At 43.6% G+C, this 19,304-nt stretch overlaps 1 protein-coding gene across 6 annotated transcripts in view; it reads left to right on the top strand.

Annotated features, from left to right (window-relative positions):
• The first annotated feature begins 313 nt into the window (after positions 1–313).
• OCLN (occludin) overlaps positions 314–19,304 on the top strand; it is a 46,635-nt gene continuing 27,644 nt past the window's right edge. Inside the window, exons 1-4 of one of the 6 annotated variants that reach the window (XM_032628708.1) lie at positions 314–480; positions 6,844–6,960; positions 11,533–12,205; positions 16,084–16,245. In XM_032628708.1, coding sequence (XP_032484599.1) covers positions 6,911–6,960; positions 11,533–12,205; positions 16,084–16,245 — 885 coding nt within the window. In that variant the 5' untranslated portion in view covers positions 314–480; positions 6,844–6,910. Of the gene's footprint in view, positions 481–583; positions 741–892; positions 1,046–1,565; positions 1,826–6,843; positions 6,961–11,532; positions 12,206–16,083; positions 16,246–19,304 lie in introns of those variants that run through there. The other 5 variants (XM_032628709.1, XM_032628706.1, XM_032628711.1 and 2 more) reach the window with 5 other exon arrangements.

Raw genomic sequence — 19,304 nt, 5'->3', positions numbered from 1 at the left:
GTCAGGTCGTGCTTTTCCTGCCAAAGTTTTGAGCACCCTTGAACACTCGTCAGGAGGAACGGTCCCCTCCAGACCTCACAACGCCAAACACTCCGCAGTACCACCCGAAGCCCGCGGATCTCCGAGCGCTCCCTAGAGTGGTCCAGGACTACCCTCCACCCTCGGGGAGCCCAAGCCTCCACCCCACGCCGCCCCTCTGGTCTCCGTCCCTGCCCACCCGGGCAGAAACGCCGCGCTGTTCCTTTAAGGCCGGGAGCAGCAGGGGTGTGCGGGGAAAGGCCGGTTCCTCCCGCCTCCTTCTACACCGCTCCCTTCCCTCTCCCATCGGAGTTTCAGGTGAATGGGTCACAAGGGAGGAGGCCGCCACACCACTCCTTCTCGCTATTGTCCACCTCTCCGCTTCTCCTTCCTCTGGCGGAGGCGCCGGGACTCCGGGTAGAACTAGCCAGATCGCCGAGGAGCCCGAGCCGGGTGCAGCAGGTGGGGCTCGCCGGCGCGGCTCGCCGGCGCGTGGCCACGAACCTCCCGCCCCCGGGCCTGGGGTTGGTGCGCATGCCCGGGGGCAGGACGGCGGGGAGGGTGGGGGTGGGGCGGAGGGGAGGGAGAGGAGGAGGGCTGGGTCCCCTGCGGAGTCCCGGCTGAGAGCTGGCGGTCTGCACGTCGTCAGGTGCGCCCTCCAGGTGAGCGCGCTCCTGGGCTCCCGCCGTCCTTGGTGGGTTGGGCCCGGCTGCAGTGAGGAGGTGAGAGCTGGGCACGGCGCCTGGGTCGCACGGGGGGACCAAGGCCCCCCGGTCTTGTAGGGAAGGCGCAGGGGGAGGACGCCCAGCGCTGGTTTCGGTGGCGGTTTCGCTCCTGGGCTGGGACTCGCGGGAACCGGAGAGGCACGGGGCGGCGGAGAGAGCCGCGCCGGGCGAACTTGGAGGCTGCCTCCCAGGGGCGAGGGGCCGCTTGGAGCCGCCCGTCAGCTCCTTCGACGGAAACGCTTAAAGCCACCAGTGTCTAGGCGGCGTGGGCAACTTTTCGCTTTCCTGGGGGCTGGCGGGAGGTTGGTGAACAACTAGAATCCTGCGCCCAGCTCTCCGGGCTGCGGTTCTGGGAGGTCCTCGGGCAGAAGGCCCTGAGCTTGAAAGCTGGAGCGAGGGGGCAGCTCGCTGGCCGGGGCGGGGCGGCTCGGACTCCGAGGGGAGCCTGCTGTTCTCCGCCCCCATCCCACTCGCTTTGGGTGTCCCTGGAGGAGAGGGGGTGGCCGGGTTTAATCCGTGCAGTATTCCTGGAGACCTGGGGTGGGCCGATCGGCTGTTTTCAACCCCCTTGGTGGGAGCTGTGTGAGCCCGCGTCGATTTATGCTGGGGGGCGGGGATTTAATTTCGAATGAAGCTGTACTTCGAGGGAAGCCGCTCACGCATGGGATTCTCACCCGTGACCTAAAGGCCGCCGCCAGACGGGCGGACCTGCCTCGGGGCAGTCCCTGCTCGGCCAGCGCGGGCGCGCACCGTCCGGGGTGCTCCTGGGCGCTGCGGGGGCGCACGGCCGCCGGGACCTGCTCTCGGCCAGGCCGCCGGGTCTTGAGACCCCGGGAAGGGCAGGCCCCGCGCGCAGCCGACATGTTGCCTGCGTTTGAGGAAGTGTGCGGGGCAGGTGGGATGAGGGGGCCAAAATGGCCTCTGCACCTTACGGCTGGGAGAGCAAGCCCAAGCCCCTCGTGTCCCAGGTGAAGCAGCTGAGCCGGAGGAGAGGCACGGCATCCTCGGGCCGGCCCTGGGGCTGGCCGGGCAACCTACCCACCTGGGAAATGACTCAGGGCTGGGAGGAGGCAGCCTTCCAGGTTAGTGTGTGGCCCTCGCACACAACAGGTGTATTATTGGGATCCCGGGAAAAGAGAATCCCTTCCCGTTAAGGCACTTGTGTTTTTTGTGATTGAAAACTGGTTCTTTCCAGACAGAGGTGGATTTCTCAAACTGTGTATTCCCTAGTGTAGCAGTCTTTCCTTTTGCACTGTACGTATTGAATCTTTATTTTCTCTTCCTGGTGTTTTAAAATAGACATTTTAAAAGGTGGCGCCACAGTAATTGATAACTCCTCGGACAAAGCAGTAGCCTTTTTTTTTTTTTGTAGTTCTGCATTTATTTGATTATTAGGCACCTTCTTTGTTAGAGTATGGCGGGGAGGAGAGCGAGATTTCCACAACTTCCAGGCAATTTAGGGAAACGATGAGCATTGCCTCCTATGTGTAAGGCACTGTGCTAAAAGCCTGTTGTGCTTTATATCATGTAATCACCCCAGCATTTCTAAAAGCTAGATCTTATTAGAACTCCATTTTAAAAGTGAGTAAACACCGGGTAGGGAAAACATGTTACAAATGGGCTGGCTTGAAAACTACTTCAGCTAATCAGGAAAGGTATATCATTAAAGCCACAGTCCTTGATATTCCAGCGTGAGAACCAGATTTGGGGAGTTTTTCTGGAATTCTCTACCTTTGACTAGTCCTTATGGCCTCATATAAGTGTTCCCCATCTTGCTTGATGTAAAGGTAAAACTCTTCCTGTTTTCTTCCAAAGATAATGCTGTAGTTATTGCCCTTTCAAAATGATAGAAGATTGCTTTCAACCACATAAAGTAACTGGTATGTCTTTCACCTTCCCAGGAACCTCCCAGAGGGAAGTTTTCTTTAGTTGCATTTCAAGGCTTACTTGATTAGAATTTTAGTGGGCTTTTTTCATCCACATTACTATTTATGGAACTATTGGAGTAAAAAGACCATTGTTACACCTTTCCACAAAATTTGCCTCCAGGGTTGCAGCTGTTCTGTACCTTCATGCTTTCCAGTCTTGAATGTGGTATGAATCATCTGGGGATCTTATTAAAATACAGATTCTGATTCATAGGTCAAAGGTGGAGCCTGGAATTCTGCCTTTCTAATAAGTTCCCAGGTGATGCCTGTACAGTTGTGAGTCTGACCCTTTTTTCTCCCTTTCCCTCACACTGTAAGCACTTAACTACTTTTGTTGAACTTAACTTGAAGGATTGTATTTCCTGGGTGTTAGTTACGTGAAGAGCTTCAAGGTATTCACTGCTGGATTGAAATCCCAACTCTAATTTGGGCTGTTGATTTTATAAATCAAATATTGATTGAGCATCCTTTTGTACCAGGGACTGGATCTAGGGATCAGGAATAAGAGTGATGATCAAGATAGACATTTAAGTGCTTGGGAAGCTGGTATTCCTTTTGGGGTGGAGATGGTAGCAGTTTAAAAGAAAGAAAGAAAGAAATAATTAGAGGGGAAATTTGCTCTGAAAATAAATTGGTTTGGTGGATGGAATGAGTAACCGGGAGGACATCTCTGAGGAGGTGACATTTGAGCTGCGACCTGATCGGGAGTTTCCTGCCACGTAAAGATCTGGGCGTTCTAAACAGGAAACCCTCAAGATCAAGGCCCTCCTTGGATTGATGCCTTTATTCTAGGCAATGATTCTCAAAATATATGGCGTGGTTAAAAATCATCTGGAGAGCTAATTTAAAATGTGGTTTCTGACTCAGAGCTAGTCCATTTCAAAATCTGCCTAATTTCAAAATCTAAATAGAATCATTTAATATAAACATAAACAACTTCTTAAAAGCAAATTAATGAAAGGTATGTGATCAAAAAGGAACAGACTGCCCTTAAATATAGTAGTGTTTATTTTTACTTGTTGACAGTTTGCTTTATTTATTTATTTATGGCTGTGTTGGGTCTTCGTTTCTGTGCGAGGGCTTTCTCTAGTTGTGGCAAGGGGGGGCCACTCTTCATCGCGGTGCGCGGCCCTCTCACTATCACCGCCTCTCTTATTGCGGAGCACAGGCTCCAGACGCACAGGCTCAGTAGTTGTGGCTCACGTGCCCAGTTGCTCCGCGGCATGCGGGATCTTCCCAGACCAGGGCTCGAACCCGTGTCCCCTGCATTGGCAAGTAGATTCTCAGCCACTGCTTCACCAGGGAAGCCCGACAGTTTGCTTTAAAGAATACTTTTGAAGCATAGCATTTTCAGGCTTTCCTTTTTTAAAAATATTTATTTATTTATTTTTATTTGGTTGCGTCGGGTCTTAGTTGCAGCCGGCGGGCTTCTCAGCTGCGGCACATGGGCTCCTTAGTTGCGGCATGCAAATTCTTAGTTGCTGCACACATGTGGGATCTAGTTCCCTGACCAGGGATCGAACCCGGGCCCCCTGCATTGGGAATGTGAAGTCTCATACACTGTGCCACCACGAAGTCCCAGGCTTTCCTTTTTTATCTTAACTTAGTTTTCTAAGATTTTTTTGGCCAGTAAATATTTTCAAAGAGAGAACTTTTTTATACTTTAACATCAACTTAACATATTCAGTAAGGATCAACTGCTTCCCTTTTGGCCCTGACTCTGAGTCAGGTGTTTGACTTATGTCCCTATCATTCTTACGACACAGTTTCTGCGAAGGTTCTGTGAAGGTGACCAGTGAGCCCCTTCAGCCAGATCCTGTGGCCTTTCACTTCTCATTTTTTCCTTCATTCAGCATACACTTATTGACCAGATATTGTTAATGTTGCCGTGCTGGGCATTGGGCAGCGTTCTTGGTCCTCTCTTTCCTATTGCCTTACCTTAAAACCCAGTCACAGGCTGCCTTGAAAGATACCTTAGAAGTCCTCCAGTCCACTTCTCCCCACCCCCTGCAAATACCAAACAAGCCTGGCATAAATGGCATGAGGTCAGATTGTTATTTGTTATTTTGGGAGGGTGTGTGGAGAGACTTCCTAACATTGAGATGAGATCTGACCCTCTGGAGTGTTTTTATTCTTTTAAAGGAACCATTTCTAGGACTACAAAGACAGCTCTACAGCTATTTGAAGACTGCCATAGTGGTCCTTTTTTTTTTTTGCGGTACGCGGGCCTCTCACTGCTGTGGCCTCTCCCGTTGTGGAGCATAGGCTCCGGACACTCAGGCTCAGCGGCCACGGCTCACGGGCCCAGCCGCTCCGCGGCATGTGGGATCTTCCCAGACCGGGGCACGAACCCGTGTCCCCTGCATCGGCAGGCGGACTCTCAACCACTGCGCCACCAGAGAAGCCCCATAGTGGTCCTTCTAATGTTGAGTTCTCCAGGCCAAACATTTCCTGTTTTTCCAGTCATTTGTCCTAGGACATAGTTTTTCTAGATCTTTAACAATCTAAGTCTACCTCCTGGAGAGGCACCTAGTTGGAACATGATGTTCAGATTTCACGGTTCTGCAGGGGTTTGTTTCTTTCTTTTTTTTTTTTTGATTTTATTTTTTTTATAGATTTGTTTCTTTTTAGTAACTGTATCATTCCTAGATCTAAGCACTAACTCTGTAAATACTGGATAAGTTTGGGATAGCTTGTTAACTTTTGTTGAAATTCTGATCAAGGAAATACACTTATAAAAATGAACAGTTATTAAGCCAGATTTCTGTTATCTAGTACTTATACTATTAGTTTTTAAAAATTGAGTTTTACGTATTTAAAATCATTTATCCTGCCACCAGTATTTGAAAATGGATACAATATACCTAAGTGCCTAAACACTGAAATTTCTCACCTTCAGAATAATCACCTTGCTGTAAATGCTTTTTGCTCATGTTCTTTAATACATTATCTTAACCTATTTATCCCAGTCCAGAGGTGAGGATTATCCCCCTCTTTGGCACAAATTTTCTTTGAGAATTTGTAATTGACTATTCTTAAGGTTGTGGAGGATAGTTGCTGTTGATTTGAAAGAACAAAGTTTAAAGGGTTTGAATTGATTTACTGTTGCAAACCTAGTAATGTATGATTACACGACCCTTATTTGAAAAGGAAAAAATATTAGACACTTTAATATACTCAGGTTATAGATCTTTCTCATGTCCTTCCCACCATCCACCCCCAAGCTTCTGGCTCTTTCTTGCTAAGTCTTCCCTGTTATCTCCAAACTGCAGTTAATCGTGTAGTTCAGCCCTAAATAATGCCTGTTGTAGATGCTGTTTTCTTTGTGCGTGACCTTCGGGAGAACTTGGTCTCATACTTAACTTCCACAGGCTCCTATGGTACAGCGTAGGCATTTAATAAATACTTGTTGATTGAGTGAAATTGCCTCTCAGATGTTCAGGGATTTTTGTTCTGAGGAATCTTAGAAGAAAAGTATTCTGCTTTTCTTAGTGAAGAGGACTCTTTAATACAGTGTGTGTTTGATGTTTTTCCTTTTTTGAAAATTATATTCCATTTTGAAGACTTGGAAAAGGAGATAAGGGAAAAGTGTCCATAATCGTCCTATTTATAGATGCTTTTTGTAACCCTTTTTAATGAGAAAAGCATACTTTTAAACCAGATTATGCTTTAATTAACATTGAAGGGCTGGTATATGCTGGACACAGCTATGTATGCACTTCCATATGCATCTCATTTTATATGAACTTTGAAAAGTAATATGAGACAGAATAAATGTATTTTAAGAAATTTTCTCTTTTATGCATCTATATTTGTGTTCTTTGAGGTGACTATTTTTAAAAAATACCACTTTTGCCTATGCTGTAAAAACCTTTGTGAAATTTTCATTATTGCAACTTTAAATTTCAAGTTTAAACAATATTCATATGCCAGTGATGTGCAGAGCACGATGCTAGGTGCCCTGAGGACTACCAGGCCAAATGAGGCCTACACTCAGTGATTTCTTGTGCTCAAAGAATTAATGGTCCAGTGTGTAAAAATGACAGTGGAAAGGACAAGAGAAATAACCAAGGAGTGAGAGGTTACTTGAGATCGGTATCACTAGTTTTCTTAGTGATGCAGGGAAACTATGAGCTCAGTAGTAATGTCATTACCCTACTTATGTTGCTTAGATTGGCCTATCTTGGGAGCTGCGGGGCATTGCTCATCCTGAAGATCAGGTGACCACTGACATCAGCCATGTCATCCAGGCCTTTTGAAAGTCCACCTCCTTACAGACCTGATGAATTGTAAGTAAATACGTAAGTCTTTTTCTTTTTCTTTGACCGAGCCTCGCAGCTTGTGGGATTTGAGTTCCCTGACCAGGGATTGAACCCAGGCCCTCGGCAGTGAGAGCATGGAGTCCTAACCACTGGACCACCAGGGAATTCCCCTTTTCTTTTTTTTAAAGTCTATTACATGTTTTAAAAAAAAAGGTGTAGTTGAAACTTTCATCTGCTATGTGTTTGCTATAAAATAAAACAGTAGAATAGAATAGAATAAAATAAAACTGTTATGTGTTTGGTTGATTTGTAAAATCAAATTGAACCAAAGGGTATGTGGTGAAGAGTGAGTTTCCCTCTTACCTATAACTTCCAAGATGACAGTTTTTTTCTGCAGTGGGAGCTATTATCACTTGATTTGTGTGTGTGTGTGTGTGTGTGTGTGTGTGGTACGCGGGCCTCTCACTGTTGTGGCCTCTCCCGTTGCGGAGCACAGGCTCCGGACGCACAGGCTCAGCGGCCATGGCTCACGAGCCCAGCCACTCTGCGGCATGTGGGATCTTCCCGGACCGGGGCACGAACCCGTGTCCCCTGCATCGGCAGGCGGACTCTCAACCCCTGCGCCACTAGGGAAGCCCATTATCACTTGATTTTAATATTTGCTCTAATATAGTCTAGGCTTATATTTGTGTATATATCTGTTCCCTTTTTTTTTTTTTTTTTTTTTTTGGGGTATGCGGGCCTCTCACTGTTGTGGCCTCTCCCGTTGCGGAGCACAGGCTCCAGATGCGCAGGCTCAGCGGCCATGGCTCACGGGCCCAGCCGCTCCGCGGCATGTGGGATCTTCCCGGACTGGGGCACGAACCCGTGTCCCCTGCATCGGCAGGCGGACTCTCAACCACTGCGCCACCAGGGAAGACCCCTTTTTGTTTTTCACCAGTGGTATGAAGCTTCCATATTAATAACCTTATTTAGGTGACTGTTGGCAATAGATTGTCAGTTTTTCAAATAACACCTTTATTGAGATATAATTCACACACCTTACAATTCACCCATTTAGAATGGGCAGTTCATTGGTTTGGGTGTATTCACAGACTTGTGCAACCATTATCACAATCAGTTTTAGAATATTTTCATCATCCCCTTCCCAAAGAAACCCCTCTATCCATTAGCGGTCATTCCCCATTTCCCCCCAGTACTAGGCAACCACCAGTCCACTTTGTTTCTAGATTTGTCCATTCTGGATATTTCATAGAAATGGAATCATACAATGTTTGGTCTTTTGTGACTGACTTCTTTCACTTAACAATAATGTTTTCCACATTGTTAATTTTAAGTGATTCCTTAATTATATTAAAACAAGAAACAAAGTTGAGGGTTCTTGGTGTCTTTAGCCATTTGGAGATTTAACAATGAATTCTTAAGTTTTAGATTTTCTGTCAAACATTGATAGAGGTTTCCTCCTTTAAGTAGTTTGTAGCGTTAACTCTGATAACTGTAGTAAGAGGATGTGCTTCTATTACATAGCCTCCTGACCGATACCTGAATGTGGTAGGGACACAGTTGTTTATGGCAATGAGATATGCTGGAGAATATAGTACCTGAGTAGTGCTCCATTAACCTCATACTTATTTTTGTAAACAGTGGTGAAATATACATATAGAAAAGGGCACAGAACATGCATATAAAATGATGAATAAATACAAAGCAAAATAATCATCTCAGTCAAGAGATAGAGCACCTCAGTCTTTGCCTGTGTCCTCTCCTTCCTGTGGAAACCACTGTTCTGACATGTGGACATCACTTGCTTTTCTCTATTATTTTACCACTTTGTACATCCTGAACAATATGGTTTAGTTTTACTTGTTCTTAAACTTTGTATGAACATAATATGCTGTATGTATTCTTTTCTGCTTTGTTTCTTTCAACTTGTAAGATTTATCTACATGAATTTGTAGTTCATTTTTTTGCTTCAGAGCAGTGCTAAAGAAATATAGTGCGAGCCATATATGTAGTTTCATGTTTTCTTGTAACCATATTAAAAATAAAAGAAATTAATTTTAATATATTTCACTTAATATATCCAAAATGTTATCATTTCAACATGTGATTGATATAAACATTGGTTTACAAGATAGTTTATATTCTTTTTTTAGCAGTCTTTATTTTTTAAAGCAGTTCTAGGTTCACAGCACAATTGAGAGGCACATACAGAGATTTCCTGTAGGTCCCCTGCCCACACATGCATAGCTTCCCCATTATCAACATCCCCACCAGAGTGGTGCATTTGTTACAATTGAGGAACCTACATTGATACATCATTATCACTCAAAGTCGTAGTCAATACTAGGGTTCTCTCCTGCTGATGTTACATTCTTCCCTCATACTCTGAGCACTTTGTGTTTTACACTTCACAGCACATCTCAGTTGGGACTGGCCGCATTTCAAGTGCTCCATCCATCTGTGCAGCTAGCGGCTGTCACAATAGCACAGCTCTGTAGCATTCCATTGTGAGGCTGTATCACAGTTACCCATGGCACTGTAGGCACTGCAGCTTGGGGTTATCATAAGCAATGTTTCTGTGAACATTGCGGTGTTCATGGGAGTATAAGTGAATCCGTCACTTTGGAAAACAGTTTGACATTGTCTAGTAGAGCTGAAAATTAAAAAAAAAATTTGACCCAGAAATTCTACTCCTGGATATATACCCTAAAAAAAAGTGCCTGTGTGTACCAGGATGTATGTTGGAGACTGTGTCAGAGCTACGCTGTTCATGACAGCCCCAAATGGAAACAGCCCAAGTATCTAAGTAGAATGTTTTACCAAGTTTTCTTTCTTGACATTTTCATTGTTCTCTCCAGTTTCTCCATTTCCTTTTCATTCTCATTTACGGTACTCGGGTAATTCTAATTCCTATGGTTAGTGGCACCCAGTAGTAAGACGTCTCCTTTGGAGTGAGGAAGGCGGTCTATAGAAATAATGACAAAAACAAAAGGGCTTTAGTTGGTTTAGGAATTGAATTTTGCCTCGCCAGGGCCCACAGGTTTTAGATTCAGTGTGTCCACGCATCAGTGTGTCTGTTACAAGCTGTGTGTTTATCGTTAAATTACTGGAGTTTGCAAGGTATTTTTATAAAGGAGATTCTGATCTGATTGATTAGCCACCATTCTGGTGAGCACTCATTGGTAATTGATCTACTTTGTAGCTCTTGCTGTAACTGGCTGTAGTTCATGTAGTGCTTCGTTTAATGTCTTACTGCCCTGACAGACTGTACTCTGTGATGGGCCTGGACTGAGGCTGTCCTGTTCACTGTTGTATCCCCAGTACCTAGCACAGAGCCCAGCAGGCGTCAGCCTGGCAACTCCAGTAAATAGCCACCAAATGATAAGTGAATGAATGTGCATTCTTAGGTAAGAGAGCGAGGCTGCCAGGATTTACACGTGACCCAGTGGAGGCCACTGTAAGTGTCAAGTCTGAAGGAATCGGTCTTCAGTCACAAAGGCAAAAGGGCTGATACCACTATTCTAAACTCCCTGGGTCCCGTCCCCAGGGATTATGATTTAACTGGTCTGGAGTGCTCCGTCTGGGGATTTTATACATCCCCAGGTGATTCTAGTATGCCGCAAAATTTGAGAACCTCTGTTCAGTAGAAACGAAGTAGTCATTCTCAATGTATGGTTTCCAGACTGCGGCATCAGCAGCATCTAGAAACTTGTTCTACCCCAGACCTGCAGACTCAACAACTCTGGGGATGAGGGCCAACAAACCCTCCAGGTGATTTTGATGCATCGTGCACAGATATGTTTACTGTTCAATGGGTGTCTGAGTCAGTTGGGGCTACTGTAATAGAGTACCATAGGCTGGGTAGCTTATAAACAACAGAAACTTATTTCTCACAGTCTGGAGGCTGGAAGCCCAAGGTATGGTGCCAACACGGTCCAGTTCTAGTGGAGGCCATCTTCCAGATTGCAGACTTCTTGTATCCTCACATTGTAGAAGGGGTGAGAGAGCTCTCTGGGGCCTCTTTCATAAGGGCACTGATCCCATTTATGAGGGCTACACCCTCATGACCTAATTACTTCCCAGAGACCCCACCTCCTAATACCATCACATTGGGGGTTAGGATTTAAAAAAAAAAAAAAATTATTTATTTTTGGGTGTGTTGAGTCTTCGTTGCTGCGCGTGGGCTTTCTCTAGTCGCGGCAAGCGGGGGCTACTCTTCGTTGTGGTGTGTGGGCTCTGGGCACGCGGGCTCAGTAGTTGTGGCTCGTGGGCTCTGGAGCGCAGGCTCAGTTGTGGCGCACGGGCTTAGCTGCTCCGCGGCGTGTGGGATCTTCCCAAACCAGGGCTCGAACCTGTGTCCCCTGCATTGGCAGGTGGATTCTTAACCACTGTGCCACCGGGTAAGTCCGGGGGTCAGGATTTTGATATTTGAATTTTGTAGGGGTGGGGGGGGATACAGATTGCCCCATTACAGTGGAACAGTACAAATCATAGTTTTATTTGCCAGTGGTTTGTTCAGATTATTCCAGGTACTTTATTTGTTCTTTCTGCTCACCACTAAAAATGGCTAACTTAAAATTTTCATGTGCTTTTCAGCAAACCCAATCATTATGCACCAAGCAATGACGTATATGGTGGAGAGATGCACATTCGACCAATGCTCTCTCAGCCAGCGTATTCTTTCTACCCGGAAGATGAAATTCTCCACTTCTACAAATGGACCTCTCCTCCAGGAGTGATTCGGATTCTGTCTATGCTTATTATCGTGATGTGCATTGCCATTTTTGCCTGTGTTGCCTCCACTCTTGCCTGGGACAGAGGCTATGGAACCTTAGTGGGAGGTGGCTACCCTTATGGAGGAAGTGGCTTTGGTAGCTACGGAAGTGGATATGGCTATGGTTATGGCTACGGTTATGGCTATGGAGGAGGCTACACAGATCCAAGAGCGGCAAAGGGATTTCTACTGGCCATGGCTGCCTTTTGTTTCATTGCTGCATTGGTGATATTTGTTACCAGCGTTATAAGAGCTGAAATATCTAGAACAAGAAGATATTATTTGACTGTGATAATAGTGAGTGCTGTCCTGGCCGTTATGGTGTTTATTGCCACAATTGTCTATATAATGGGAGTCAACCCAACTGCCCAGGCATCTGGGTCTCTCTACAGTTCACAAATATATGCCCTCTGCAACCAGTTTTATACACCTGCAGCTGCTGGAGTCTATGTGGATCAATATTTATATCACTACTGTGTGGTGGATCCCCAGGAGGTAGGGATAGTTTTGTTTCTTTTCTCCCCTCTTTCCTTGGGTCAGAGGCTCTCCTCTTGGGATGCTTAATAGATTCGCTTTGGGAATGTTTAAAAAAATATTGATGCCACGCCCCACTTCTATTTAAATCAGAAACTGGGAGAAGGGCTGGGTGTCATTATTAAGGTATGATTAACATACCATCCAATTCATCCATTTAAAATACAGTTCAGTATTTTTAGTATATTCACAGAGCTGTGCAACCATCACCACAGTTGATCTTAGAACATTTTCACTACCCCAGGAAAAACCCCCATCCTCATTAGCGGTCACTCCTCATTTCACTAACCGTCCCCAGATCGAGAAACCACTAATCCTGTTCTATGGTTTTGCCCATTCTGGATATCTCATATAAGCAGACTCATACAATATGTGTTTTTGTATGATTGGCTTCTTTCACTTAGCATTAATGTTTTAAGGTTCATCCGTGTTAGAACATGTACCAGTACTTCATTCCTTTTTATTGCTGAATACCGTTCCATTGTGGGGATACACCACATTTTATTTATTGGCCAGTTAACAGACATTTGGGCTGTTTCCACCTTGGCTGTTACGAATTTTTCTGTGAAACTTATGTTTTAACGTCTCTTGAGTTCAGTATATACCTAGGGGTAGAATTGATGGGTCTTATGGAGATTCTGCGTTTAACCTTTTGAGGAACTGCCACATTGTTCTACAAAGAGGTTGCATTATTGTACATTTACCAGAAATGTATGAGGATTCCAGTTTCTCCACATCCCCCAGCATTGTTTTTGTCTGTTTGAGTCTAACCATGCTAATGGGTGTGAAGTGTTACCTCATTTTGGTTTTGATTTGCATTTCCTTGATGGCTAATGATATTTTCTTGTGCTTATTGGCTATTAGTATATCTTCTTTGGAGAAATGGTTATTCAGAATCTTTTACCGTTATTTAGTTGGGCTATTTGGATTTTTATTAAGTTGTAAGAAATTTTATATATTTGGATACAAGTCCCTTATAAGATTTGCAAGTATTTTTCTCTCCATTTTTGTCATTCTCTTTTCACTTTCTGGATGATGTTCTTTGCACAAAAGTTTTTTAATTTTGGTGAGGTCTCATTTAATTTTGCTTCATTGCTTTTGCACCCTAAAAGGGTGTTGTATCTAAAAACACTTTGCCTAATTCGAGGTCACAAAGATTTACTCCTATATGTTTTCTTCTAAGAGTTTTATAATTTTAGCTCTTAACAGTTAGGTCCATGATCCATTTTGAGTTAATTTGGGGCATGTTATAAGGAAGGGGTCCAACGTTTCTTACATGTGGATATCCAGTTGTCTTAGTATTATTTGTTGAAAGGACTATTTCTCCATTGAGTTATTTTCATGCCCTGGTCAAAAATGAATTGACCATAAATGTGACGATTTATTTCTAGACTCTCAATTTGTTTCCATTACCTGTGTTTCTGTCCTTAGGTCAGTATCACACTTCTTTTTTTTTTTTAACATCTATTGGGATATAATTGCTTTACAATGGTGTGTTAGTTTCTGCTTTATAACAAAGTGAATCAGTTATACACATGTTCCCATATCTCTTCCCTCTTGCATCTCCCTCCCTCCCACTCTCCCTATCCCACCCCTCCAGGCGGTCACAAAGCACCAAGCTGATCTCCCTGTGCTATGGGGCTGCTTCCACTAGCTATCTACCTTACATTTGGTAGTGTATATATGTCCATGCCTCTCTCTCGCTTTGTCACAGCTTACCTTTCCCCCTCCCCATATCCTCAAGTCCGTTCTCTAGTAGGTTTGTGTCTTTATTCCTGTCTTACCCCTAGGTTCTTCATGACATTTTTTTCTTCTTAAATTCCATATATATATGTTAGCATACGGTATTTGTTTTTCTCTTTCTGACTTACTTCACTCTGTATGACAGACTGTAGGTCTATCCACCTCATTACAAATAGCTCAATTTCTTTTCTTTTTATGGCTGAGTAATACTCCATTGTATATGTGCCACATCTTCTTTATCCATTCATCCGATGATGGACACTTAGGTTGTTTCCATCTCCGGGCTATTGTAAATAGAGCTGCAATGAACATTTTGGTACATGACTCTTTTTGAATTATGGTTTTCTCAGGGTATATGCCCAGTAGTGGGATTGCTGGGTCATATGGGAGTTCTCTTTAGTACCACACTTCTTGATTGCTGTAGCTTTGTCATCAATTTTGAAATTGGGAAGTGGGGGGTCCTCCAACTTTGCTCTTCTTTTTCAAGATTCTTTTGGCTAGATTCTAGGTCTCTTGCATTTTCATATGAATGTTAGGATCAGCTTGTCAATTTCTGCAAAAAAGCCAGCTAGAATTTTGAAGGATTGTGTTGAATTTGTAGATCAATGCAATCCTTCAAAATCCTAGCTGGGAGAAGAATTGTCATCTTTACAATAAGTCTTCTGATGCATGAACATAGGGTGTCTTTTCATTTACTTAGGTCTTCTTTAATTTCTTATAAAAATGTTTTCAAATTTTCACTGTGTAAGTCAGTATTTCAAAAAGCTGTCAGGTGATTCAAATGTGCAGGTGGGGTGGAGAACCTTGCTTTCGGTAACCAGGAGTCATCCTAATTAAGAAAATGTTTCTAACTTACTATTCTTTTTTCCTTTTTCTTTTCTCCTTACACTGACCCAGGAATTTTCATTCTTTTACCAGAATGAGTCACTTTTTGGGGGTTAGACCTTCTCCAATAACTACCATTATTTTGAAGACTGAAATGTAGGTTTCAGAGTTTTGTTGTTGACATTCAGAGTGTCTGTGGTAAATAGGGCTGAGGGCTGGTATTCCTTTCTTATCACACTGACATCCCTCTTAGTCCTCTGACTACCCGAAACCTGTATTCTTTGAAAAAGGATACCACTGTTACATAGACAGCTGCAAAGAGAGCTTCCTCTTACCTGTTAGCAGACATCCAGGCCAGAGCCCTGGTACCTGTCTCAACTCCCAAGTGCCTCCAGGCCAGTGTACCACTTAACATACCTGTCAGACACTAGGAGAACTGTCAGGGGTAGGGTTTCCTTGTCACAGGCTCTTCTAGTAAGCACACAAAAGACACCTAAAACAGAGGAACCTAACAGACTAAATGGATCATTAGCCCATTCTCTCTAATTTATAACTTGGTTAGAGTGTATCTGCATAATTTATGGTAAGACTGAAATTTACATTCAGTGTCAAAAGTTGTGCCAGACGTGTGTTACGAACAAGGCTATAAGCATGACTGGGTATTTAAAACTACTTTTGACAGCTGGTGCTTTGTGACCACCTAGAGGGGTGGGATAGGGAGGGTGGGAGGGAGGGAGGGAGATGCAAGAGGGAAGAGATATGGGGATATATGTATATGTGTAACTGATTCACTTTGTTATAAAGCAGAAGCTAACACACCATTGTAGAGCAATTATACTCGAATAAAGATGTTAAAAAAATAATAAAACTACTTCTGAGAATAACATTTTCCAGCCTTTTAGAAGTATACCAGTGATGAGTTAATGTATTGGGCATTCTCATCTGTTTATGGAAATATGGCCCCTTGGTGCTCAGGCTTTGGAACTAGTTTTCTATAATTCTAAAACAGGGATTCATGTTCATTCCAAGGATTGAATCAAGGTTGTGTGTGTGTGTGTGAATCAAGGTTGGTGTGTGTGTGTGTGTGTTGCTAGCCTTAGCTGAACTAGCTTGGGCTAGGTTTTATATTTCTAAAATGTAACCATTTGTATCAGTTTTATAGCAGTTAAACAACAGATATTTAGTAGGGCCTTAGGTATTTGTAGAGTGTGGGTTGGGATAAAGTAAGCAATTAAAAGCTAAATATGTCAATATCTTTAATCTCTTTTTAGGCCATTGCCATTGTGCTGGCGTTTATGGTTATTGTGGCTTTTGCTTTAATAATTTTCTTTGCTGTGAAAACTCGAAGAAAGATGGACCGGTATGACAAGTCAAATATTTTGTGGGACAAGGAACGTATTTATGATGAGCAACCCCCCAATGTCGAAGAGTGGGTAAGTGTTTTAAGAAAGTCAGTAAATGTCCAGTTTTTTATTAGACCCCCAGATTTGTCTCTAAATTTAACCTATTCTGCTTTGTGAAACTTTATTTGTAGAATTATTGTCTTTGTATATTGCAAAAGTTGTGGCCTCACGTTTTACTTTGAATGTTAAGAAAGTGGGATGAGTGGACATGGTTTTACTACGGGTAAAAGCCAGATCTCTATTTCTAAGAAGTGGATCTAGGCACTGAGAAGAAATGGCTTTTAAAGAAACCACAAAGGAAATAATGTGGCTTTGGAAAACAAAAACATCTCCTCTCCCCTTCCTTTTTATTATCCTGCTGATTGTTTTGGAAGTAAATACCAGTGCTCAGGATGTTTACTGTCTTTGGTCAAGATTGGCAAGGGGGGCTTCCCTGGTGGCGCAGTGGTTGAGAGTCCGCCTGCCGATGCAGGGGACACGGGTTCGTGCCCCGGTCCGGGAAGATCCCACATGCCGCGGAGCGGCTGGGCCCGTGAGCCATGGCCGCTGAGCCTGTGTGTCCGGAGCCTGTGCTCCGCAACAGGAGAGGCCACAGCAGTGAGAGGCCCGCATACCGCAAAAAAAAAAAAAAAGATTGGCAAGGGTGTTTTTGGGGTGGTAGCAGGTGGCAGGTCTTTAAACTTTTTACATGTGGAACAGCCTGGAGAATCATAGGGGCTAATTCTGTACTAATATTGACATATGAAATACTTTAGTGAAGGCAGAGCGAGATTAGGGCAATTTTTTTTTTTCATATACTGTTAATCCTACCAGTAGGTGGCTTCCTAAATGATGCGATTTGCTGAAGTGCAGAAAGTCCCTCTTACCAAAAATACCTCCCAAATGCATGTTCCTGATAGCTAACCTGTTTTTAGGGGTGTTCCAAACTTTGTTAGAAATACTCTGTTAGGATGTTGTTGAGAGCAGCCTCAGAATCTGCCTTCATAGGTTTCTTTGAGCAGATTGTTTCTTGCCATGAAGGTTAGTTGAGAATCCTGGACCCTGGTTCCAGGGTAGGTTGGTCTTGGCCCGTGGGAGCAGAGCGGAGTGGGCTGAGGGTGGGTCCTGCTGGTCAGGTTGGGGGTGAAGATACTGATCATCTTGAAGGCTCCTAGCTCTAGTATCCTCCATCTGATGTTTGAAGAAATTTGAATGTAGATGAAATTTTTCTAGTGAAGGTACTAAGACAAAGCAGTCAGGAGAAACAGAAGGTATGGTATGTATGTGCCCGTGTTCCTGACCTCTCCTTGAAGCCTGCTTGTTGTTTTTTTCTTCCTCATCCCCACCCCCCAAACCAGTAAAATGTGAAGGTGTTGGGGATTGTTTTCTTTTGACCTTTAGCTCCAGGCAAGGCCACCTGTAGAGGGAATAGGACAGTCTATTGTGAACTGTGAAGTCAAGGTTTCACTGAGAGTTTCTGGGTGTGTCAGTTTTCACTGGCTGTTGGATTTGTTTACTTAAGGTTTTGAGAGCCTAAAAAACTGACTTAAGAGAGACCAGTGCCAGTAGTATTAGAGTCCCGGTGAACTTCGGCTTCTCATCTGATTTTACTGTCATGAAGTTTTAATAAGTTCTGGGTACTTTGGATAATTTGACAAAAGATAGCCATAATAACTTATGGAGGTGATGATGACAACAAAGCCAGAAAGGCTTAACTTTTAAAGAGGCATTATTTTTATAATGCTTCCTCACTGAATCCCTGGAAATTTGATAGCCAGCCTGTAGGTTGTTTCACACATCATAGTTTCTCTGTAGTAATAAATATTTTGTCGTATGAAACTAAATAATCATCTGTTGAATAGCAGACATAGGATTTTGAGCACACTGATGTTTTATGTGGTACTTAATTACTTGAAAATTCCTCATTTCCTTTTCCCTTGTTCCCCCATCTCAAATGCCTAAGGAAGGCTATTGGAAGTAAGCTATTGGGAGGCAGTTTTAGTCACAGGTATTGTGCTTTGCCTTCCATTCTCCCTTCACCCGCCCAGGTTTGCTTTGCTGAACTCAATCCCACATTTTCATTCTTGCCTCAACTTACTTCCACAACCAGATGCAGACTGTTCTTCAGGTTTCTCTGCTCTTACGCAGTATTCTGCTCGAATGGATTTCACTCCGATAACACAGCTGCGCAAGTGGAAATGTTTGATGCTGCATCCGAAGTGCCTGGCATTACAGGGTATTGAGTAGAGTATGGGAAAAGAATCTAAAAAAGAGTGGCTATATGTATATGTATAACTGAATCACTTTGCCGTATGGCAGAAAGTAACACGACATTGTAAATCAACTATACTCCAATAAGATAAATAAATAAAGTGGGGGAATTCCCTGGCAGTCCAGTGGTTAGAACTTGGCACTTTCACTGCCGGGGCCCGGGTTCAATCCCTGGTCGGGGAACTAAGATCCTGCAAGCTGCGTGGCACGGCAAAAAAAAATAATAATAAATTTACAAATTAGAAAATAAAGCAAAGTAAAATAAAGTGCCTGGCAGTGGAGTGGATTAGTGTTTTTTCTTCCTTTTGGTCATTAGAAAGTAATATCGTAAAAATTATCTCCACTTGAAATAATGGAAGAGAATCTAGAATTAATTACTTGTGCTAAATGAGAATTAAAATTTGAATTCTAATTGTGGAGAACTAAGACAAGATACTCTCCATACAGCTAATAGTGGATTGTTTGGGGGTGCGGGGGTGGTATCTTACTAAACTTACTAAAGGAGCAATTACCTACTAAATTTACTCCTTCCCTACACATTGGGGTAGGTACATCCTGACATTCATAATTAAATTCTACTGGCTTTCTTGAATTTTAAAATCTTTTAAGATAAGAACCCCAAGAGCAAAGGCACCTCAACAGCCGAGCCTTCAGAGTTTTAAGCAGATTTCAGTCTTTTTGTATTATCTATGAGAAAATTTGTAATTTTCTAATTTCCTGTCTCTGAATCTCCGGCACAATGGTTTCTCTGCCTTCTTAGGGATTTTTAAGGTTGTTTTTTTTCCCTCCCCTTTCTGGATATCTTGTACTTTGTAAAATAAACAGGCCATGTTTGCACA

This window comes from Phocoena sinus, chromosome 3 (genome assembly GCF_008692025.1).
Source record: "Phocoena sinus isolate mPhoSin1 chromosome 3, mPhoSin1.pri, whole genome shotgun sequence".
In the NCBI taxonomy this organism is placed as follows: domain Eukaryota; kingdom Metazoa; phylum Chordata; class Mammalia; order Artiodactyla; family Phocoenidae; genus Phocoena; species Phocoena sinus.
Note: the sequence above shows the minus strand (reverse complement) of the source record. Positions and strands in the feature narration are given on the sequence as shown.